This window comes from Dryobates pubescens, chromosome 7 (assembly GCF_014839835.1).
Source record: "Dryobates pubescens isolate bDryPub1 chromosome 7, bDryPub1.pri, whole genome shotgun sequence".
In the NCBI taxonomy this organism is placed as follows: Eukaryota; Metazoa; Chordata; class Aves; order Piciformes; family Picidae; genus Dryobates; species Dryobates pubescens.
In genome coordinates this window covers 42065547-42089172 of record NC_071618.1, presented here as the reverse complement: position 1 = coordinate 42089172, position 23626 = coordinate 42065547, and the positions used below count along the sequence as shown (strand labels likewise).

Genomic DNA, 23626 nt, shown 5'->3' with positions numbered 1-23626 from the left:
CAGGCTAAGCAACCCCAGCTCCCTCAGCCTCTCCTCATAGGGCTTGTGCTCAAGGCCTCTCCCCAGCCTTGTTGCCCTTCTCTGGACACGTTCAAGTGTCTCGATGTCCTTCTTAATATTTACCTAAACCCCTCCAGTCACTTAGTAAGCAGAGGACTATCATAAGGAGGACTATATCCTGTTTATGCAGGGGCCTGGTCTTGAGCCAGGTCTCTCCTGCATCTGTGTGGCCCCAAAGTCAGTGCTGTGCTGATGAAGTTAATTTGACACTTACTTGGTGCAGAGTCATGGAACTACTCAAGACAGTGTAGCTTTCCCTTCTAAATATACTTAGGTGCTTTTGCCTTTAATAATGCAGGCCTTCTTGGAAACATAATAGCAAAAAGTGACTCTTTCAGAAGCCTAGAAAGTCAGACAGCAGCTCACTAGGTCAGGGTTCATGACATCAGTCATCAAATTTCTATGGAGTGTACATCACCCTTTGCATTACTAAGTTTTCAGTGCCAGAGCACTGCCAGTGAAGGTTTGAACAATATCCTGTGCAAAGGTGTGGTGCTTCCTTACAATGTGTAGCACTGATTTTTCTTTTTTTTTTTCCTTTTCCATTTAGCTCAATACAATTCTCATTATTCAGTCAATAATAAAGAAAAGCACATTGCCCTGAACAGCTGCTTTCTTGGGAATAATTGGTATCTTTTCTGTGAGAATCATAGAATCATTGAATCAATAAGGTTGGAAAAGACCTCCAACATCATCAAGTCCAACCTGTCACCCAACACCTCGTGACTACTAGACCATGGCACCAAGTGCCATGTCCAATCCCCTCTTGAACACCTCCAGGAAGGGTGACTCCACCACCTCCCTGGACAGCACATTCCAGTGCCTAACAACTCTCTGTGAAGAACTTTCTCCTCACCTCCAGCCTGAACTTCCCCTGGCACAGCTTGAGACTGTGTCTTGTTGTTCTGGTGCTGGTTGCCTGGGAGAAGAGACCAGCCCTCACCTGGCTACAACCTCCCTTCAGGTAGTTGTAGAGAGCAAGAAGGCTAAACAATCCCAGCTCCCTCAGCCTCCCCTCATAGGACTCATGTTCGAGGCCTCTCACCAGCCTCGTTGCTTGTAAATCATCTTATGTGGGGAGAAGTAAGCAATCATCTAGGTGGGGGCTTAGGTCACCTGAGGTCAGCTCACTGGAAGGGTCATTGCCACCAGGGAAAAGTTTATTTTGATGGCCTTTCATCCTTTTTTTGCTAAAAAGGTAGCTGTCTTGAGTGTTTGAGCTTTAGTTTAAGGTATCTTAAGAGTATGGTCAGGAAACTGATTGCACTGCCAGTTTTGGAGTAACAACTTCCTGACATTCTTAGATGTGTTGTCTTCTATATGAGGTGCTTAAACTTGAGGGATTGTATTGGTGATAAATGCAGTTACTAAATGCTTTCTCTAAAGAATCCTGGAGTTGTTTGACTATGCCTATTTCTGCTGCAGGAAGCGTCACAGAAATGAAAGCAGCCCGAGTCCTCGTCAGTCACCCAAGCGTCGCCGTGAGCACTCCCCTGATAGTGATGCTTACAACAGTGGAGAAGATAAAAGTAAGCAGTAATGGGCTCTCTGTGTAGGTGGATCCAGTTTACCTTCTGCCTAAGAAATGAACATAACATGCAATCTTAAATAGAAAAGACATGGGAAAAGTTTAAGTGTCCTCTTGTGGTGGTTTAAGCCTTAACGGAGTTAAGAGCTCAGATGGGGGCAAGGCTGAGAATCTCTCCCCCACTCCCCCCTCCTCCCTCCCAACTGAGAGGGGGAAAAAAAAGGAAGGAGCAAATCCACCAAACAATAATTTGGAGTCTGCTTGGAAGTAGAGAGGTAAAGAGTTTTCTTTAAACAAAATGTATATGTATATATAAAACAGGTAAAGTTCACAAGGGCAAGGATCAAGGATGGATGGGAGGGGGACAAAGAAGAATGATACAAAACCAGTCTCTCTCTGAAGAGGTGTGGAGGCAGCAGGGAGAAGGATCAGGCCTGACCACGTGGCAGAGGAGCAGGAAAGCAGCTGCAGTAGCTCTCATCCAGGAGAGGCAGGAGCCAAAAGGAGACCTAATAGCTGCAATGCCCTGCTTTTTATACCCTAGCTGGGCAGGGAGAGGGGAGTGGAACAGACTCAGTTTCCCAGGGGGAAGATGCCCTGCAGGGAGGGCAGAGCACCCGCAAGCCCCCCACCCTGTTTTTTGTTTTCAGAATGGGTGTTGACCCACCACACCTCTGCCCCTTATTTTTGAGCAACAACATTTTTCATAATCTATATATTTGCTTTTGATCTTGGTTTTGTCACTATGTGTTACACCTGCCAGGTGATAGTGACTTCCACATCTGTTGTTTAAGATGCATGTTTACCAAAATGGACATTGTCTCTTGCTGCTGCAGCAGCAAAAAGAAGCTTAAGAAATGTAACTGTGATGATGGATTATATGTTTTCATTGACACTTTATGGCATGTGTAAGTGTCTTGGTCCAGAGAGGGAAAGAGCCTCATTTCTTTTGAATATTGCCATGTTATAAAATTTGAGGCACAAACAAAGCCAAAATATCAACAGTGAGGCTACTTATTAACAGAATAAAGTGGATGGATCAGAAGGAGAGAGGGAGAGAGAAAATAGAGAAGAGAGAGAGAAGTGGAAAGGAATTATATTACCACACCACTCACCCCCGCCAAGACAGTTTGGGTCTGTGGAGGAAGGGTGCTGCTGCTTTGGCGTGGAGGAGATGTTGGGTCTGTGGAGGAAAGCTGCTGCAGCTTTGGGATGGAGGACATGTTATCCTTGTTGGCTGTGCTGTCCTCCACTGGAGGAGGGAAGGGAGAGATCCCCAAGTCCAAGTCCTTCTCTGAGCAGCCTCTTCAGCTCCATGAGTTGCAGCAGGCAGAATTTAGGACATGGAGAGAGGGTTCCTGGTATTCTCTTTGTTTTTCTTCAGGGTGGCATTGCCCAGGTCTTTTCCTTCTGCCAAGCCAGTAGTTGCTCAGATCTTTCATACAGTTTTTTTAGGTATGTGTCCAGGTGGTGAACTCATTGTCCTTTGCACCATCCTCCCTTTCCTGGGTAGCTGATGGGTAGGGATGATCCTGTCTGTGCACATTCCAGAGAGGTGTTATCCAGTGGCGTCTGCCCAATACACATCAGCTACTGTCTGGGCAAGCAGCAAAAGTGATTTTATCTTTGTTGAGTCACATCCAGAGAGACAAGATTTAGCCTCTCACAGTAAGATACCAGATGCTCACTCATTCTTCTTCCTGAACAATACAAATATATCTTTTTTTGCCCCATTTTGTAGATGACAAGCATAGGCTTCTGAGCCAGGTTGTGCGACCACAGGAATCCCGGTCACTGAGCCCCTCTCACGCTACAGAGGAGCGGCAGAGTCGCTGGAAAGAAGAGGAGCGAAAATCAGACAGAAAGGAGAGCTCCCGACGTTATGAAGAAGCAGAGTTCAAAGAGAGGATTTCTTCAGCAGATAAGCAGAGAGACCAAACAGATGCTTCGGAAAGTTCACGATCCAGAGTTCAGGAAAGCATTGGACACCGTCCCTCTGAAGAAAGAGATGCTTCTGATAGAATGCACGATGACAGCAAGAAGAAGTCTAAGGTGCAGAAGAAGGCCACAAAGAAGAAGAAAGATGATGACAGTGGGGTGGAAAGGTATGCTAACGAATCGCTGACTGAGGAGAGTCAGGTCTTTTCACCCAAGAAGGGTCAGAAAAAGAAGAACGTAGAGAAGAAGCGGAAGAGATCCAGGGGCGATTCTGAAGTTTCTGATGAAGAAATTGTTCCACATCATAAAAAGAAGAAAGGTCCAAGAACCCCTCCTGTAACAAAAGAGGAACTGGTCGAAGCACCTCCTGAGAAAGCTGTGGCAGAAGTCCCCCCGAAAAGAGAAGATACAACATTCAGTGACTGGTCAGATGAGGATGTTCCTGAACGTGGTGACATTGTCGTTCCAGAAAGAACCACTGAGGATTCCCATAGGAAGAGTCACAGAACAAGGGGAGAGAAAGTGGAAACCCCTCACGTTACTATAGAGGACGGACCGCACCGCAAACCTGTGGATCAGAAGCGCAGCAGCAGCCTTGGTAGCAATCGGAGCCATGCTTCGAGCAGACTTAGATCTCCTTCCAATGACTCAGCTCATCGCAGTGGAGATGACCAGACTGGGCGGAGGAGGATCCTGCACAGTAGCTCCAGAGACAGAGACAGGGACAGGGAAAGAGAGAAGAAAAGCTTGGAAATCACTGGGGAACGGAAGTCCAGGATTGATCAGCTGAAACGAGGGGAGCCCAGTCGCAGCACATCTTCAGGTAATAAGATCCATTTTAGCGAGACTGACCTATGATTCTGTCTGAAAAGGCAAACAGACAAATCCTAAGTCATTCTCACCTGACTGTATGCTCTTTTCATTTGTAACTGGCATGAAAAGAAACAGAGTTGCCTCCTGCTGTTCAGTGTAAAACTAGAGTGAAATTAAGATGCTTGCAGACAGTTCTCATATTTGAAAAGCGGATCCTTGATTCGGCTTCCTGCAGGTAGAATAGAATTGAACTAACCAGGTTGGAAAAGACCTTCGAGATCATCAAGTCCAACCTATCGCCCAGCCCCTTCTAATCAACTAAACCATGGCAGGAAAGGAAAGGCAGGAAAGATGTTGAGTTGCTGGAACATGTGCAGAGAAGGGAAACAAAGCTGGTGAGGGGTGTGGAACACAAACCCTATGAGGAGAGGCTGAGGGAGCTGGGGTTGCTTAGCCTGGAGAAGAGGAGGCTTAGGGGAGACCTTCTTGCTCTCTACAGCTCCCTGAAGGGAGCTTGTAGCCAGGTGGGGTTGGTCTCTTCTCCCAGGCAACCAGCACCAGAACAAGAGGACACAGTCTCAAGCTGCAGCAGGGGAGGTTTAGGCTCGAGGTGAGGAGAGAGTTCTTCACAGAGAGAGTAACTGGCCACTGGAATGTGCTGCCCAGGGAGGTGGTGAAGTCCCTGTCCCTGGAGGTGTTCAAGGGGGGATTGGATGTGACACTTGAAGCCATGGTTTAGTTAGTCCTGAGGTGTTGGGTGCTAGGTTGGACTTGATGATCTCTCAGATCTTTTCCAACCTTACTGTTTTTATGATTCTCTGAACTTTGAGGTGATTCCTGGTATTGTTTGGTTTGGTTTTGTTTTCTTTTTTCCCTGACCTAAAGCTCTGAGTTAAAATGATGTACCTTCAATTTGGCTTCTGTCTTAGTAGAAACTTGCCACTGAAAATCTTTTTGTGGGGGGAGTGGAAGAAATTGCTGATGTTTTTTCAGTGAGGTTGAGCCTATAGGCAATGTGAAGTGATTATCAAGCTGATGCTTTTCAAAAGTATGTTTTCTTACCTTGGTCTAGTGAAATGGGTTTCCATTTCCATGCTGTGTAGTCACGCATATGTTCCAAATGTTTTATGCAGATCGTCAAGATTCGAGAAGCCACAGCTCAAGAAGAAGCTCTCCTGAGTCAGACCGCCAGGTCCACTCCAGGTCTGGCTCCTTTGATAGCAGGGAAAGGCTTCAAGAGCGGGATCGACATGAGCATGATCGCGAAAGAGAGAGAGAGAGGAGAGAGGGAAGGCAGAGAGACTGGGACCGAGACGTTGACAAAGACTGGCCGAGGAGCAGGGAGCGAGAGAGACTCCGAGAACGAGAGAGGGAGAGGGAGAAAAGACGGGAGCTGGACAGAGAGAGAGACAGACAGCTGCCTGATACAGCTGAGAGAGAGAGAGACAGGACTCTGGACATTTCCTCTCAGAAGGAATCAACAAAACACAGTGAAGCGAAACTGGACAGAGATCACGAGAAGGAATTTGATGGTGGTTGTCGGGATTCAGCGGCTTCGGAGAAGGAAAGGACAGACAAAGATTTAGGACCTCTGCAAAGCTTTGAAGATGGACATGAGGCCGAGAAGGTGGAGAGTTTAGAAGGTGAGATGTCCTGGGCAAGAACCTGGACTGACAAATACTTGATTCTTTCTCTTTATTATAGTGCTGAACTCAGCTACATTAGAACCATTTCCTGCTGGAAGGCTTAGAGGCTTCAGTTCCTCTACTGTGGAAGCAGACACAGTAAGAGAAATCTGATGAGCATCTTTGTGAGTCATGTAGTGTTATTGGTTAATTGCTAAAGAAGTCTGGAGGCAAAGAAGCATAAATGATCTGAGGCATAATTTCACCCAGGTGTACCTTCTCTGCATAGGCAGTTTGCTAAAGAATAACACCAGCATTTGTTTACCTTGTTCTGTCATTGTAAGATCTATTTCTTCATTTGCAAGTGACAGCTAATGAGTGGAAAGAAAAATTAGTGTTGATTTGGAGCAGTTCTTTGGGCTTTTTCTTCTACAGAGCCCAATTACCACAGAGGTGATTGTCTGATTTGTTAGGTGAAACATATAGAATAGAATAGAATAGAATAGAATAGAATAGAATAGAATAGAATAGAATAGACAAGACCAGACCAGACCATGTTGGAAGAGACCTTCAAGATCATCGTGTCCAACCTATCAACCAAGGCAACCCAACTAATCAACTAACCCATGGCACCAAGCACCCCATCAAGTCTCCTCCTGAACACCTCCAATGATGGTGACTCCACCACCTCCCTGGGCAGCCCATTCCAATGGGCAATCACTCTCTCTGTATAGAACTTCTTCCTAACATCCAGCCTAAACCTCCCCTGGTGCAGCCTGAGACTGTGTCCTCTTGTTCTGGTGCTGGCTGCCTGGGAGAAGAGACCAACCTCTGCCCGTCCACAGCCTCCCTTCAGGTAGTTGTGAAGAGCAATAAGGTCACCCCTGAGTCTCCTCTTCTCCAGGCTAAGCAACCCCAGCTCCCTCAGCCTCTCCTCATAGGGCTTGTGTTCCAAACCCCTCACCAACTTCATTGCCCTTCTTTGGACACGCCTCACCAACTCAGCATCCTTCCTAAACTGAGGGGCCCAGAACTGGACACAGGACTCGAGGTGCAGCCTAATCAATGCAGTGTACAGGGGCAGAATGACCTCCCTGCTCCTGTTGGCCACACTGTTCTTGATGCAGGCCAGGATGCCATTGGCTCTCTTGGCTGCCTGGGCACACTGCATTGGTACACCAGTCCAAAACTTACTTTCCTCAGGCAGTCTTATTAAATGTGGCTTCAATTTGCTTGCCCTAATGGTACTAGGGAAAACATGTTTAGGATTAATAAATAAAGCAAGTATGGGGCCAATGCTGACAAACTCTTTTGAGATCTCACATGCATTATGAGATGGCTTGAGCTTTGCATGGATGGGGAGTTTGGGAAGGAATTTTAACTTATACCAACAATGTAAAAGGAGCAAGAGTCTAAATCTAGAGTAAGTGGTGATGTGTTGGAATGGGATGGAATAGGAATAGGAATGGAATAGGAATGGAATGGAATAGGAATAGGAATGGAATGGAATAGGAATGGAATAGAATGGAATGGAATAGGAATAGGAATGGAATGGGAATGGAATTGTAATAGAATAGGAATGGAATAGAGTGGAATGGAATAGGAATGGAATGGAATAGGAATGGAATTGTACTAGAATAGGAATGGAATAGAATGGAATGGAATAGGAATAGGAATGGAATGGAATTGTAATAGAATAGGAATGGAATGGAATAGGAATGGAATGGAATGGGAATGGAATTGTAATAGAATAGGAATGGAATAGGAATGGAATGGAATAGGAATGGAATTGTAATAGAATAGGAATGGAATAGAATGGAATAGGAATAGAATGCAATAGGAATGGAATGGAATAGGAAAGGAATGGGAATGGAATAGAATGGCATAGGAATAGAATAGGAATGGAATAGAATGGAATAGGAATAGCATGGAATAGGAATAGCATAGCATAGCATAGAATAGAATAGGAATAGTATTAACCAGGTTGGAAAAGACCTTTGAGATCATCAAGTCCAACCTATCACCCAATACCATCTAACCAGCTAAACCATGGCACCAAGCACCCCATCCAGTGTCTTCCTAAACACCTCCAGCGATGGTGACTCCACCACCTCGCTGTTACAGTTCAGTAAGCTGGGGTTTTCTTGCTGATTGCTGGAGAGGATTGTTGAGAGGAAAAAAGGCATTGTAGGGTTTGGAGTTTTTTGATGTTTGGGGATAGTAAAGCCTGACATCCACAGTCTGCAGTAGCAGAAAGAAACTAATTAAGCTTTTGTAGTTTTATGTAAGATAACAAGGCATTGTCTCATCATACATGCATTCTTAATAAGAATTAGCTGTAGCATTCATTGCAAATTTGGGCAATTAAATCAAATGCCTGGAGTGCATGATGAGGCATATTTATTACTTACATCTCCTACCCAATTACTTGCAAAGTGGTCAGGAGGATTTACTGATGCAATTGAAAGAATTCCATTTAGGGAGATTATCAGTGGAGTGGAAGCATTTGCCAGGAGTTGGAGTGAGCATGGGGAAGTCTGCTCTGTCTTGCTGTGATGGACAGAATTCAGTGATTTTTTCAGGTAGAAGAGAGAATGATGCACTAGATCTAAGAGTACAGTGTGTTCACTTCAGAAAAGAGTTGGTGAAAGGCTATTCCTAGGTACATTATCTGTCTTCAAGAGGGGACCGGTAACTGAACAGACTCTGAATGTTAAATGTGTTCTTAGGTTTAGCCTTTCAGCCCACTTCTTGTGTTTTAATGTGTATTCTTTTGTGTATTTTTCAAGGGCTGTGTTCTAAATTCTCTGAAAATTACCATAAGTAGGAATAGAATAGAATAGAATAGAATAGAATAGAATAGAATAGAATAGAATAGAATAGAGTTGAATTGAATTGAACTAACCAGGTTGGAAAAGACCTTTGAGATCATCGAGTCCAACCAATCACCCAACACCATCTAATCAATTAAACCATGGCACCAAGCACTCCATCCAGTCTTTTCCTAAATGCCTCCAGTGATGGTGACTCCACCACCTCCCTGGGCAGCACATTCCAATGGCCAATCTCTCTTTCTGGGAAGAACTTCTTCCTAACATCCAGCCTAAACCTCCCCTGGTGCAGCTTGAGACTGTGTCCTCTTGTTCGGGTGCTGGCCGCCCAGGAGACAACACCAACCCCCACCTGGCTACATCCTCCCTTCAGGTAGTTGTAGAAAGCAAGGTCTCCCCTGAGCCTCCCCTTCTCCAGGCTAAGCAACCCCAGCTCCCTCAGCCTCTCCTCACAGGGCTGTGCTCCAAACCCCTCCCCAGCTTTTTTGCCCTTCTCTGGACACCTTCCAGCAACTCAATGGGCCTGTGGTGTGGCTCAGTTGGTAGCACATAAGACCCTTAATGGGAAGCTTGTGAGTTCAAGCCTGCAGTGGGCCCTAGTGTCCTCCCTACTCTAGTCATGAGGCCTGTGGTGACAGGTTGGACTCGATGATCTTTGAGGTCTCTTCCAACCTTAGTGATACTGAGTATCTACTGAGTATCAACATCTCTCCTAAACCGAGGGGCCCAGAACTGGACACAGGACTCAAGGAGGTCTAAGTGGTCAATTTGCACTCTGCTAGCATGTCTTTCACTTGCCTTTTTCATGCTGATTTTTAGGTTAGTTGAGGTGACAGTTACCCTTCTGGCTCAGGGATCTGGAAGATAACCCACGGGCGAGAACCTTTGTAAATCATGCCTCGTATGTATGGCCAAACTCATTCCAAGTACCATGCTGGAGAGCCCTAAGAGAGTCTGAGTTTTGAGCAGCAGGATTTCTGAATGCTTGAATGAAATCTTAATAGTGTCAGAGGTGAAGGAAGACTTTCAGATGTTCCTTAGAGTATCTTGTATTTACAAGTTTTAAGGACCATATTTACACATACAGCCCACGTATTTGTATGTGCATGTAGTGCCCAGATGGATGGAAGTGTGAGTGCAACTGAAGGAAGTTTGGCATGGCTTTCTCAAAGTTCTTCTTGTGGCTTCCACAGAGTCTAAGACTGAATAATGTCTTCCCTCAGGGTATCTTGCACTTTTCTGTATTTTGGAAATTTACTTCCTTCTCTCATAGAGCCTTTGGACTGAATCCCAAGATGGGGCTGATGTACAGAACCATCTGAAAGACCTCGTTCTGCTAACTTACTGTGGTGGTTTGAGCCTTAACTGCTTGGAGCCTTAACTGGGGCTTAAAAGCAAGGCTGAGAATCCCTCCCTCATTTCCCACCCCTCCTCTTCCCCAATAGAGGGAGAAAAAAAAAGGGAGGGAGCATATCCATATCCACCAAGAAATAGTTTGGGTTCAGCTTGGAAGTAGAGAGGCAAAGAATTTTTCTTTAAACAGTGTGTGCATATATATATATTTATGTAACAATGGCAGGGAGGGTTCACAAGGGTGAGGAACAAGGATGGATGGGAAAAGGAAAAGAAAAATATGAGATACAGAACCAGTCCTTTGCAAAGGGTGAAAGCAGCAGGGAGGACCACGTGGCAGGGGAGCAGCAAGCCAGCAGCAACTCTTTCATCCCCACGAGGCAGAAGGAAGAGAGAGCAATGACTGCAATGTCCTCCCTTTTATACCCCATCCTGAAAACAGAGTGGGGAGGGCTTTTGAGAGTTTTTGCCCTCCCTGGAGGGTGTTTTCCCCCCTGGGAAGCTGACTTGGTCTGTACCATTCCACCCCCGACTTGTCCAGTATAAAAGGAGGACATTGCAGCCATTAGCAGGCTTGAAACCATGACCTTGACATTAAGAGTCTCATGCTCTACTGACTGAGCTAACTGCCCCCCACAATCCTTTTATACATCTGCTGGACAAGGTGGGGGTGGGTAGGAAGTGGAACAGACCAAGTCAGTTTCCCAGGAGGGAAAACACCCTCCAGGGAGGGCAAAAACTCTCACAAGGCCTCCCCCCTTGTTTTCAGGATGGACGTAGCCCACCACGCTTACTAACTACATATCAAATAATCTACATCTGTTTCTGCCAGATGCAGCTTTCTGTGTGCAGTTCAACCAATACTGACCCCAAAAAAATGAGTCCAAGAGGTGTAAAATTCCAACTGCAGCATTGTGTATGGAAGAAATAAGCTCTTTGTTTCCTAGAGTCAGTACCCGTTTTCAGATGGAACATACTTGTCCACAAAGATTAACAGCTTCATTTGCTGAACCTCTTTTGTTTTCAGGCTGCTTAAAGCATGTTTAGAAAGCAAGGCTGATTGCTTTAAAGCTGCAGTGTGTTATCTGTCTCTGCAGGAGGAGAAGAAGAAGCAAAGGTTGATGAGGTGCAGTCCCTGGGATCTGGTGCTGGGGAATACGAGCCAATCAGTGACGATGAACTGGATGAGATTCTGGCAGGTGATGCTGAAAAACGTGAGGATCAACAGGAGGATGAGAAGATGCCTGGTAAAAGTATAACAACACCCCTTTATTATTTGCATTAACTGTTAGATCAGCTTGCCTGTAGTGCTGGTGTGATGTTGACAATATTTCTCAATTAGGAATGCAGCCTGCTCCTCAGTATTTCTTGTTCTGTAATAGCTAAGCTTGAGAAGTGCAGAGATAAGTAAAGAGTAGTGGGAGCTGTATTGTGAAGTAATATTTAGAACAGAATAGAATTAACCAGGTTGGAAAAGAACTTTGAGATCATCGAGTCCAACCTAGCACCCAACACCATCTAATCAACTAAACCATGGCACTAAGTGCCTCATCCAGACTTTTGTTTGAGCACCTCCGGGGATGGGGAGTCCAGCACCTCCCTGGGCAGCACATTCCATTGTCCAGTCTCTCTTTCTGTGAAGAACTTCTTCCTAACCTCCAGCCTAAACCTCCCCTGGCACAGCTTGAGACTGTGTCCTCTTGCTCTGGTGATGGTTGCCTGGGAGAAGAGACCAACCCCCACCTGGCTACAGCCTCCCTTCAGGGAGTTGTAGGGAGCAAGAAGTTCTCCCTTGAGCCTCCTCTACTTCAGGCCAAACAACCCCAGCTCCCTCAGCCTCTCCTCACAGGGCTGTGCTCCAAACCCCTCCCCAGCTTTGTTGCCCTTCTCTGGATATCTTCCAGCAACTCAACATCTTTCCTGAACTGAGGGGCCCAGAACTGGCCCCAGTTGTCTTGTTTTACATAGTTAGAAGAGTAAGCCTTTTGGTTTTGTTAACTTGTTTTCCTTTAACCTGTTTGGTTTTGCTCATTTTTTTGGAACTGGTGCTTTTATGAACAGATTTTTTTACCTGTGCTTGAATGCCCAGGGAAGCATGGACTCTTCTCCTCATCATCAAGTTCAGCTGGGTCATCTGGGCTGTATGATCAGTGTTCACATTTTCTGTGATAAACACACTTGACAAACACCAGTTTTGTGGGTTTTCAATACATAGTGTGTATCTCCTTTGAAAAAAGAAAATGGTCCAACACCCAGAGTGGAGATGTCAGTGTTTCAAGCATTGAATTTGGAGCTGTCAAAACACATTTAGTTGTACTGTTGCTTATGTGAGTGTATGATGTGTCCAAATCTGCTAGCTAAGCAGGGTCCAAGCTGCCTTTCTCAAAGGGGTTGCAACAGAATCATAGAATCAATAAGGTTGGAAAAGACCTCAAAGATCATCAACTCCAACCTATCACCCAACACCTCATGACTACCTAAACCATGGCTTCAAGTGCCACCTCCAGTGCCTTTTTGAACCCCTCCAGGGTGGGTGACTCCACCACCTCCCACCTCAATGGCCAATCTCTCTGGGAAGAACTTTCTCCACACCTCAGGCCTAAACCTCCCCTGGCATAGCTTGAGACTGTGTCCTCTTGTTCTGGTGCTGGTTACCTGAGAGAAGAGACCAACCCTGGAGGTGTTCAAGAGGAGACTGGACGTGGCGCTTGGTGCCATGGTCTAGTCATGAGGTCTGTGGAGACAGGTTGGACTTGATGATCCTCAAGGTCTCTTCCAACCTTGGTGATACTGTGATACTGTGTGATACTGGCTACAGCCTCCCTTCAGGGAGTTGTAGAGAGCAAGAAGGTCTCCTCTGAGCCTCCTCTTCTCCAGGCTAAGCAACCCCAGCTCCCTCAGCCTCTCCTCACAGGGCTGTGCTCCAAACTCCTCCCCAGCTTTGTTGCCCTTCTCTGGACACATTCAAGTGCCTCAGTGTCCTTCTTAAATTGAAGGGCCCAGAACAATACATAAAGCAGAGTATTGGGAGGTTTGGGGTTTTTCTAAACCAAAGAGGTTTTATATTTGCATGCACCTTTTTTCCCACCAGTCTAAGTGAGTTTTGACACTCTTACCCAAAGCGTCCACGAATCTGGCTTTGAGAGCTGCAGAGCGATGGTCACCTAATACGTGCTGGGTTTAGTAGACAGGGGTGTGTACACAGCATGGGAAATAAATCAGTCATGGTACAGGATGATGATGATTCTCTGTCAATGTTTTTGCAGATCCTGTGGATGTTATAGATGTGGACTGGTCCAGTCTTATGCCAAAGCAGCCAAAAGAACCCCGAGAGCCTGGAGCTGCGCTGTTGAAATTCACCCCGGGTGCGGTTATGCTGAGAGCTGGCATCTCCAAGCGCTTGGCAGGACCTGAACTCTTCACCAAAATTAGAGAGACTTGCCAGAGAGCTTTAGAAAAGCCCAAAGGTAATTGTTCCTACAGGGATTAAGCTGTCTTTTGTGAGACTCCTTATGAAACAGGCATTATTTCATTCATTTCAGGTTTTGAGACCTAGAAAGTGTAGAGTAGAATGGAATGGAATAGCATAGCATAGCATAGCATAGCATAGCATAGCATAGCATAGCATAGCATAGCATTAACCAGGTTGGAAGAGACCTTTGAGATCATCGAGTCCAACCTATCACCCAACACCATCTAATCCAATAAACCAAGACACCAAGCACCCCATCCAGTCTCTTCTTAAACACCTCCAGTGATGGTGACTCCACCACCTCCCCAGGCAGCACATTCCAATGGCCAATCACTCTTCCTGGGAAGAACTTCTTCCTAACACCCAGCCTGAACCTCCCCTGGTGCAGCTTGAGACTGCGTCCTCTTGTTCTGGTGCTGGTTGCCTGGGAGAAGAGACCAACCCCCACCTGGCTACAGCCTACCTTCAGGTAGTTGGAGAGAGCAAGAAGGTCTCCCCTGAGCCTCCTCTTCTCCAGGCTAAGCAACCCCAGCTCCCTCAGCCTCTCCTCACAGGGCTGTGCTCCAGACCCCTCCCCAGCTTTGTTGCCCTTCTCTGGACACCTTCCAGCAACTCAACATCTTTCCTAAACTGAGGAGCCCAGAACTGGATGAATGTTATGTGAAAGTTACAGGAATGCAGTACAGCTGCATGTCAGTCAGATTAGTGGTTTTTAATTCCAGCAGTGGTGAGGAGGTTTTGCATAACAGCCTGAACAAAAATTCTTCATCCTAGTGGACTGTAGTTTTTGTGAGAGTACTTGTGCATTCCTAGCCTTAAATGTGTCAGCAGTTTTTTGGAGTGCAGAATGCCTTCTGTATTGAATTATTGTGAGAAAGAAAGAATGTTTCTTATTCCCTCTGAAGGTCCTCTTATTTTCCTTTTAAGGATCCTCCAGAGAATGCAGAGATAGGAGTTTTTGAGTCAGAATGAAGGAGCTCAGTGAAATTGGTATATCATGGCTGTGCTAGAAGTGGGAAATGAAATAAGACAGAGATGTGGCATTTGGACAAAGTGTGTGCATAAGACGTGTGTGATAGATGAGATGGGCATGAACTCTACCAGTGCTGTTTACTGCAGTTCTGCTGTGTAAGCACAACTTTTGCATGAGAGACAATACTGATTTTTTCATACCTTTGGTGTCCCAGAAGCCAGTTGAACTGCTTGGAACTACTTGCATGGTAAAATTACAGAATCATAGAATCAATAAGGTTGGAAGAAACCTCAAAGATCACCAAGTCCAACCTGTCACCACAGACCTCATGACTAAACCATGGCACCAAGTGCCACATCCAATCCCCTCTTGAACACCTCCAGGGACGGTGACTCCACCACCTCCCTGGGCAGCACATTCCACCGGCTAACAACTCTCTCAGTGAAGAACTTTCTCCTCACCTCCAGCCTAAACTTCCCCTGGCACAGCTTGAGACTGTGTCCTCTTGTTCTGGTGCTGGTTGCCTGGGAGAAGAGACCAACCCCCTTCCTGGCTACAACCTCCCTTCAGGTAGTTGTAGAGAGCAAGAAGGTCTCCCCTGAGCCTCCTCTTCTGCAGGCTAAGCAACCCCAGCTCCCTCAGCCTCTCCTCACAGGGCTGTGCTCAAGGCCTCTCCCCAGACTTGTTGCCCTTCTTTGGACACATTCAAGTGTCTCAATGTCCTTCTTAAACTGAGTGGCCCAGATCTGGACACAGGACTCAAGGTGTGGCCTGACCAGTGCTGAGTCCAGGGGCACAATGACTTCCCTGCTGCTGCTGGCCACACTGTTCTTGATGGAGGCCAGGATGCCATTGGCCTTCTTGGCCACCTGGGACACAAACTGTTTCTTTAGGACTTTGAAACATCTGTTCTCTCCAATATATCTATCCAAGCTATTGCAGAATCTAAGTGTGAGAGCATTGTGGCTTATAAATAATAGTATCTGCATAGCCCCTGCTTGTAGGGAGCAGTATGTGTTTCTGGTTTATTTATGACTCTGTAAATTCTGCTGCTTGATTTAAGACAGTATGTTTAAATTCTTTGTAATATTATTCTTTGTGCAGTTGTCTTGTTAAGCTTGCAGTCTCAGATAAGTGGAGAAGAGGGGGGGAAAAAACCCACAACCAAACTTGCTTCTCCCAGCTCTGTTAATCTCCATGAAAGCCACTGCTTGCTTGAGCCATTTCAGTTGTGCAGCTGTTAATTGTGGGCTCTTGCTACCCCTCCTGCTTCTTAAAAAGCCAAATCAAATGCAAGCATTTGTGATGCCTCATAGATAGTACAATTTGAGGTGTGTGCCTGAATGCTAGTGAGCACTGTAAATGCCTCACTGCAAGATTTGCAGCTCTTCCTATGCAGTGTTAGCTTTCTTCTAAGTTAAAACGAGTCTCAACTCTTACACTTGGGAATTTCTATAACCTGTGTAATTTGCACACTTTTGAGTCTTCCTAAGTTTGTAAATTGTCTGATATAGTAAAGGTATCAACAGTCTCTCTTCAGGTACACTTTAGTTTTGCTGTATACCTCAACACCTCTTACCAGGGATTCCTTGCAACAAGAATCATAGAATCAATAAGGTTGGAAAAGACCTGAGAGCTCATCAAGTCCAACCTATCACCCAACACCTCAGGACTAACTAAACCATGGCTCCAAGTGCCATGTCCAATCCCCTCTTGAACACCTCCAGGGACAGTGACTCCACCACATCCCTGGGCAGCACATTCCAATGGCCAATTCTGACCCCAGCCTGTAGCTCTGCATGGGGTTGTTGTGACCAAAGTGCAGCACCCAGCACTTGGACTTGTTAAATGCCATCATGTTGGACTCTGCCCATCTGTCCAGCCTGGCAGGGTCCCTTTGCAGAGCTCTCCTACCCTCTAGCGGATCAACTCCTGCCCCCAGCCTGGTGTCATCTGTAAATTTACTGATGATGGACTCAATCCCCTCATCCAGATCATCAATAAAGGTATTGAACAGGATGGGGCCCAGCACTGATCCCTAGGGGACACCACTAGTGCCTGGCTGCCAGTTGGCTGTGGCACCATTCACCACCACTCTGGGCTCAGCCTCCAGCCAGTTCCTAACCCAGCTCAGAGAGCTGCTGTCCAAGCCAAGGGCTGACAGCTTGGCCAGGAGTTTGCTGTGGGGGACAATGTCAAAGGCCTTGCTGAAGTGCAGGCAGACTACATCCACAGCCTGCCCCACATCCACCAGGCAGTCCCCTGCTCATAGAAGGAGATCAGGTTGGTGAGGCAGAATCAGTCCACCTGGCTACTTTAAATGATACTCAAACTCAGCAATCCACACTGATTACAGGAAGCTTTCCAGCACTGCCCCTGGGCTCTCTTTAAGTGTGCTGAGCTTCAGCAGAACTTTGCATTGGAGACGATAGGGAACTGAAGTGCCTCTGTGATTTTGCTTTGGTGTGTGCAGTCACACACTGAAATGACAACATGTGGGACTGCCAAGAGTCTTTCAAGTGTGTGTGTTTCCTCTGTAATCTGCTAGGTGCAGGTTTCTTCTCCCTAATGGCCATTGGAATGTGCTGCCCAGGGAGGTGGTGGAGTCACCATCCCTGGAGGTGTTCAAGAATGGATTGGATATGGCACTTGGTGCCATGGTTTAGTTCGTCCTGAGGTGCTGAGTGTCTTTTCCAACCTTATTGATTCTATGATATAATTTGCTTCCCTGCTTTATTCCTGAGCTTGGTGTTCCCTTCTCAGTTTACATTGTGGATGAAAAGTTTCTGGTAGTGCTTTTGACATGCAGCAAAAAGGGAACTCAGAGCTCGTTTCAGGGGTTATTTATTTTAGTTACAATTGTTCTTTGGAAGCAAAACTCTGTAATGTGTGATGGAATTGAGATTTGCAGCTGGCTTGCCCTCTATTTATTATCTCCTCTAAGGATGTGCTTACTTGCCAGATATGCTAAGCATCTGGCCCCTCAGCAGATTCTGCAAGCTGTTGGTGTTACCTTTGGAGTGGGCTTTTTGTGCCTTGTCACTTGTGCTGTCGATGGTCCAGTGAGGTTGTTTGGTGACTTCAGTTCTTTTTGGCCTGCCCTTGATTTGGAGTAATACATTTCTTTCTTTTCACCTTCTTTGAAATCTTCCCTTGCTCAGCTTCATCCCAATTTCCTGAGTGTCTTTACAATGCATCTTTGTCCTGCTCTTTGTGCATGCTGCCAAGCTGCTGTGGCAGGCTTTGCTTTCAGCAGCTTTTTTGCAGGTTTGCTGATGTCTCTATTGAGGTGTTAGGTGCTGTGCTAAATACCCACTGTCTTACATGATAGAGGCAGCAGGACTTGACTTACCTACCTTACCATGTTCCTTTTTGTTCAATTATATCAGAATAGAATAGAATAGAAATAGGAATAGAATAGAATAGAATAGAATAGAATAGAATAGAATAGAATAGAATAGAATAGAATAGAATAGAATAGACCAGGTTGGAAGAGACCTTCAAGATCATCATGTCCAACCCATCATCCAACACCACCTAATCAACTAAACAATCTTCCCCTCTCTGATAAAAGGGTTAGAAATGATTCTGTGGTTCTCAATCAGTGACCTGTGTCCATGCCTGCATTTCACAGGAGCAGCCTTGTCGTACAACAGGGCTCATCTTCAGATCCATTCTTTGTTAAAGTGGATAAAATATTCTAGCTGCACACTGTTTGTTCTGATAAATGTATCAAATCACAGAATCACTAAGGTTGGAAAAGACCTCAGAGATCATCAAGTCCAACCTGTCACCCAACACCTCAGGACTAACTAAACCATGGATTCAAGTGCCACATCCAGTCCCTTTTTGAACACCTGCACTGATGGTGACTCCACCACCTCCCTGGGCAGCACATTCCAATGGCCAATCTCTCTTTCTGGGAAGAACTTTCTCCTCACCTTGAGCCTAAACTCAAGCCTAACCTCCACCAGTCCTGTTACTTTGAGCACTGTTAACAAGGGCATTGGATGAGCTGGTAGGAGGAGGTAGTTTATTGGCTTCTATTTACTTATTTTCCAGTTGCATCCACCATGGATAAAAGATTTATTCTACACAGTTGTATTTCACTTCCACATAGCCATACAAACCCTGGCTTGACATTGGTACAGTTGCCTGATGTCTTGCACAGAAGTAGAACTTAGACCACTTAGACCACCAATTGGTGTGGCTCAGTTGGTAGCACATAAGACCCTTAATGGGAAGGTCATGGGTTTAAGCCTGCAGTGGGCACTAGTGTCCTCCCTACTCTAGTCATGAGGTCTGTGGTGACAGGTTGGACTCGATGATCTTTGAGGTCTCTTCCAACCTTAGTGATACTGAGTATCTACTGAATATTGAATATCTTCACTTCTGATTAATTCTAGTAGTAAACACCTTTTGTCACACATGTCTGATCATAAATGACACCCCCTCTTCAGTTCCAGAGCTGTCAAGAAGGCCAATGGCATCCTGGCCTGCATCAGAAATAGTGTGGCCAGCAGGAGCAGGGAAGTCATTCTGCCCCTGGACTCAGCACTGGTTAGGCCACACCTTGAGTCCTGTGTCCAGCTCTGGGCCTCTCAATTTAAGAAGGCTATTGAGACACTTGAGTGTGTGCAGAGAAAGGCAATGAGGCTGGGGAGAGGTCTGGAGCACAGCCCTGTGAGGAGAGGCTGAGGGAGCTGGGGTTGCTTAGCCTGCAGAAGAGGAGGCTCAGGGGAGACCTTCTTGCTGTCCACAACTACGTGAAGGGAGGTTGTAGCCAGGTGGGGGTTGGTCTCTTGTCCCAGGCAACCAGCACCAGAACAAGAGGACACAGTCTCAAGCTGTGCCAGGGGAGGTTTAGGCTGGAGGTGAGGAGAAAGTTCTTCCCAGAACAAGTGATTGCTGTAATGGGTTGGGGCAGATCCCCTCCCCACCACAGGCAGAAATAACGACTCAGACAAACTGATTGCAAAAGTAGTGGAGAGTTTACATAGAGAACAGTGAATGTTACAGAAAACCCAAAGCGCAGTGACAAAGAAAGATCCCATCCCCACCTGAGGGTGCATGCAAAACCCCCAGGGCTCCTTCTTCCCCCTCCCTCTGCTGGGCTACTCTCAGCTGGCCAGGCCTGAGACTGCCCATCCCCCTGTGGCCTTGGGCCCAATCAGGCCCATGGCCGGGAGATCTCTCCCCCAGTTACCAAGTCTCGGAGAGGGAAGGAAAGAGGAAGTGCCAGACCCCACCACAAAATTTATAGTGGTGCAAGGGATTATGGTAGAAATACCTAATTTCCTGAGTCCACCCACTGGGATGGACTTCTGGACACAGGAAACACCCCTGTAGCAGAGGACACCCAGCCCAAACTACGACAATTGCCCATTGGAATGTGCTGCCCAGGGAGGTGGTGGAGTCACCATCCCTGGAGGTGTTCAAGAATGGATTGGATATGGCACTTGGTGCCATGGTTTAGTTAGTCCTGAGGTGCTGAGTGACAGGTTGGACTTGATGATCTCTGAGGTCTTTTCCAACCTTACAGATTCTATGACTGTTTAGGCCTCTTGGTGATTGCCTTCTCAATATTGCTTTCCAGCGCTGAAGCCAGACACAAATGATTTCAGGTGACTCTTTGTTGCTGTTCAAAGACACCAAACATATAGGTATCACAGTATCACAGTATCACAATAACTAAGGTTGGAAGAGACCCCAAGGATCATCAAGTCCAACCTGTTCCAACAGACCTCACAACTAGACCATGGCACCAAGTGCCACGTCCAATCTCCCCTTGAACACCTCCAGGGATGGCGACTCCACCACCTCCCTGGGCAGCACATTCCAATGGCGAACGACTCGCTCAGTGAAGAACTTTTTCCTCACCTCGAGTCTAAACCTCCCCTGGCACAACTTGAGACTGTGTCCCCTTGTTCTGGTGCTGGTTGCCTGGGAGAAGAGACCAACCCCCTCCTGTCTACAACCACCTTTCAGGTAGTTGTAGAGGGCAATGAGGTCACCCCTGATCCTTCTCTTCTCCAGGCTAAACAATCCCAGCTCCCTCAGCCTCTCCTCACAGGGCTGTGCTCAAGGCCTCTCCCCAGCCTCGTTGCCCTTCTCTGGACACGTTCAAGTGTCTCGATGTCCTTCCTAAACTGAGGGGCCCAGAACTGGACACAGTACTCAAGGTGTGCCCTAACCAATGCAGAGTACAGGGGCACAATGACCTCCCTGCTCCTGCTGGCCACACTATTCCTAATACAGGCCAGGATGCCATTGGCCTTCTTGGCCACCTGGGCACACTGCTGGCTCATGTTTAGGCGGGTGTCAATCAGCACCCCCAGGTCCCTCTCTGTTTGGCAGCTCTCCAGCCAGTTGATCTCTGCAAATGTCAATTCTTTCCAGATGCAGAAAACCTCTTTGAGCACGAGCTGGGAGCCTTGAACATGGCAGCACTTCTACGAAGGGAGGAGAGAGCAGGCCTGCTCAGCAACCTGGGCCCCTGCTGCAAAGCGCTGTGCTTCCGGAGGGATTCTGCCATTCGGAAGCAGCTGATGAAGAACGAAAAGGCAAGTGGCTGGGTTGCACTGCTTGGCCAGTGTGGAAACGTGGGTTCCCCTCTGCAGAGCATTTTTCAAGGGAGAGAGTTCCTGTGGTGCATGTCCTGAAGTAGACCTGCTCATTTAAATAATGGAGAACAGACATCAGAATAGAATGGCATGGAGTAGGACAGAACGTGACACTTGACCAGTGGATGCTTCTCCCCATCCCACTGAGAAGGCAGAGGAGTGAGGGAATGGAATGGAATGGGATGGGATGGAATGGGATGGGATGGAATGGAATGGAATAGAATAGAATAGAATAGAATAGGAATAGAATAGAATGGAATAGAATAGAATAGAAAGGAATACAATAGAATAGGAATACAATAGAATAGGAATAGAATAGGAATACAATAGAATAGAAATACATAAATACAATAGAATAGAAATACAATAGAATAGGAATACAATAGAATAGGAATAGTATTAACCAGGTTGGAAAAGACCTTCCAGATCCTCAAGTCCAACCTAGCACCCAACACCATCTAATCAACTAAACCATGGCACCAAGTGCCTCATCCATTCTCTTCTTAAACACTTCCAGTGATGGTGACTTGACCACCTCCCTGGGCAGCACATCCCAATGGCCAATCTCTCTTGCTGGGAAGAACTTTTTCCTAATATCCAACCTAAACCTCCCCTGGCACAGCTTGAGACTGTGTCCTCTTGTTCTGGTGCTGGTTGCCTGGGAGAAGAGACCAACCCCCACCTGGTTACAACCTCCCTTCAGGTAGTTGTAGACAGCAAGAAGGTCTCCCCTGAGCCTCCTCTTCTCCAGGCTAAGCAACCCCAGCTCCCTCAGCCTCTCCTCACAGGGCTGTGCTCCAGACCCCTCCCCAGCTTTGTTGCCCTTCTCTGGACACCTTCCAGCAACTCAACATCTTTCCTAAACTGAGGGGCCCAAAACTGGACACAGGACTCAAGGTGTGGCCTAACCAGTGCTGAGTCCAGGGGCACAATGACTTCCCTGCTCCTGCTGGCCACACTACTCCTGCTGCAGGCCAGGATACCATTGGCCTTCTTGCCCATTAATTCTCAGAGTCTGTTCCGGTGTGAATATGTACAATAAAACCTCAAATCAGTGAGTGCACTTGAGGTGTATTTCTCAGCTGCTGTTTTCTGTTCTTTTTGTTTCTCATCTTTCATTTCACCAGGGTGCAACCAAACAAACTTACACCAACTCCGGCGCCATGGACAGCGACTTGCTACGACTGAGCCTGCGGTTGTTCAAACGAAAGACTGTGTGCCAAGCTCCTGGGCAGGAAAAGACAGAGGAGAATAAAGTTCCCCAACCAGCTGTCCAGCAGGAAGTGTGTGTGTCCTGAGCACATGACCATGGTGGCACTTCTCAGTTGATTTCCCACTACTGCTGTTGGTGTTGCTGCTTCGAACTGGTTGGTTTGACAGCAGCTCTAGAGGATGGAAGAAACTACTCCATGGGGGCACAGATCATCATTTGGTTTGGATGTGAATAAAAGGGGTGAAACATAAAGACTTCTGTGTGAAGTTCTCTGCAAGTTTTATAATACTGAATCCTACACTGTAACATAAACCTGTTTTATGGTGCATCAAGTGTAATAATGTGAAGATGTCTGGTTTTAGCAGTTTATAACACCAGCTCGTATTAAACTGAAGAAAACTATCTGCCTGGCTCTTTCCTCATTGTGAATGGGTTCTTCTGTTGGCACCCTCATGCCTGTCAGCCTGACCCCAGTGCCAGGCAAGATCATGGAACAAGTCCTCTTGAGTGCAATCACACAGCTCTTACAGGATGGCCAAGGGATCAGGCCCAGCCAGCATGGATTTAGGAAGGGCAGGTCCTGCCTGACCAACCTGATCTCCTTCTATGAGCCTGGTGGATGTGGGCAGGCTGTGGATGTAAGTCTGCCTGGACCTCAGCAAGGCCTTTGACACTGTCCCCCACAGCAAACTCCTGGCCAAGCTGGCAGCCCCTGCCTTGGACAGCAGCACTCTGAGCTGGGTTAGGAGCTGGCTGGAGGCTGAGCCCAGAGAGTGGTGGTGAATGGTGCCACAGCCAGCTGGCAGCCAGGCACTAGTGGTGTGCCCCAGGGATCAGTGCTGGGCCCCATGCTCTTTAACATCTTTATTGATGATCTGGGTGAGGGCATTGAGTCCATCATCAATAAATTTGCAGATGACACCAAGCTGGGGGCAGGAGTTGATCTGCTGGAGGGTAGAGAGGCTCTGCAGAGCCTCGACAGGCTGGGCAGATGGGCAGAGTCCAAGGGCATGAGATTGAACACATCCAAGTGCCAGGTTCTGCACATTGGCCACAACAACCTCATGCAGTGCTACAGGCTGGGGTCAGAGAGGCTGGAGAGCAGCCAGGCAGAAAGGGACGTGGGGGTGCTGGTTGATGGTAGGCTGAACGTGAGCCAGCAGTGTGCCCAGGCAGCCAGGAGGGCTAATGGCATCC

At 46.9% G+C, this 23626-nt stretch overlaps 1 protein-coding gene across 3 annotated transcripts in view; it reads left to right on the top strand.

The window, feature by feature from the left end:
• Positions 1 to 22621, top strand: part of ZC3H13 (zinc finger CCCH-type containing 13) — a 69849-nt gene extending 47228 nt beyond the window's left edge. For 2 of the 3 annotated variants that reach the window (XM_054163108.1, XM_054163107.1), the window contains exons 14-20: positions 1486 to 1589; positions 3330 to 4349; positions 5473 to 5982; positions 11246 to 11401; positions 13415 to 13615; positions 20993 to 21156; positions 22344 to 22621. In XM_054163108.1, coding sequence (XP_054019083.1) covers positions 1486 to 1589; positions 3330 to 4349; positions 5473 to 5982; positions 11246 to 11401; positions 13415 to 13615; positions 20993 to 21156; positions 22344 to 22514 — 2326 coding nt within the window. In that variant the 3' untranslated portion in view covers positions 22515 to 22621. The remainder of the gene's footprint in view (positions 1 to 1485; positions 1590 to 3329; positions 4350 to 5472; positions 5983 to 11245; positions 11402 to 13414; positions 13616 to 20992; positions 21157 to 22343) is intronic. The other variant, XM_054163109.1, reaches the window with a different exon arrangement.
• The last annotated feature ends 1005 nt before the right edge of the window (positions 22622 to 23626 follow it).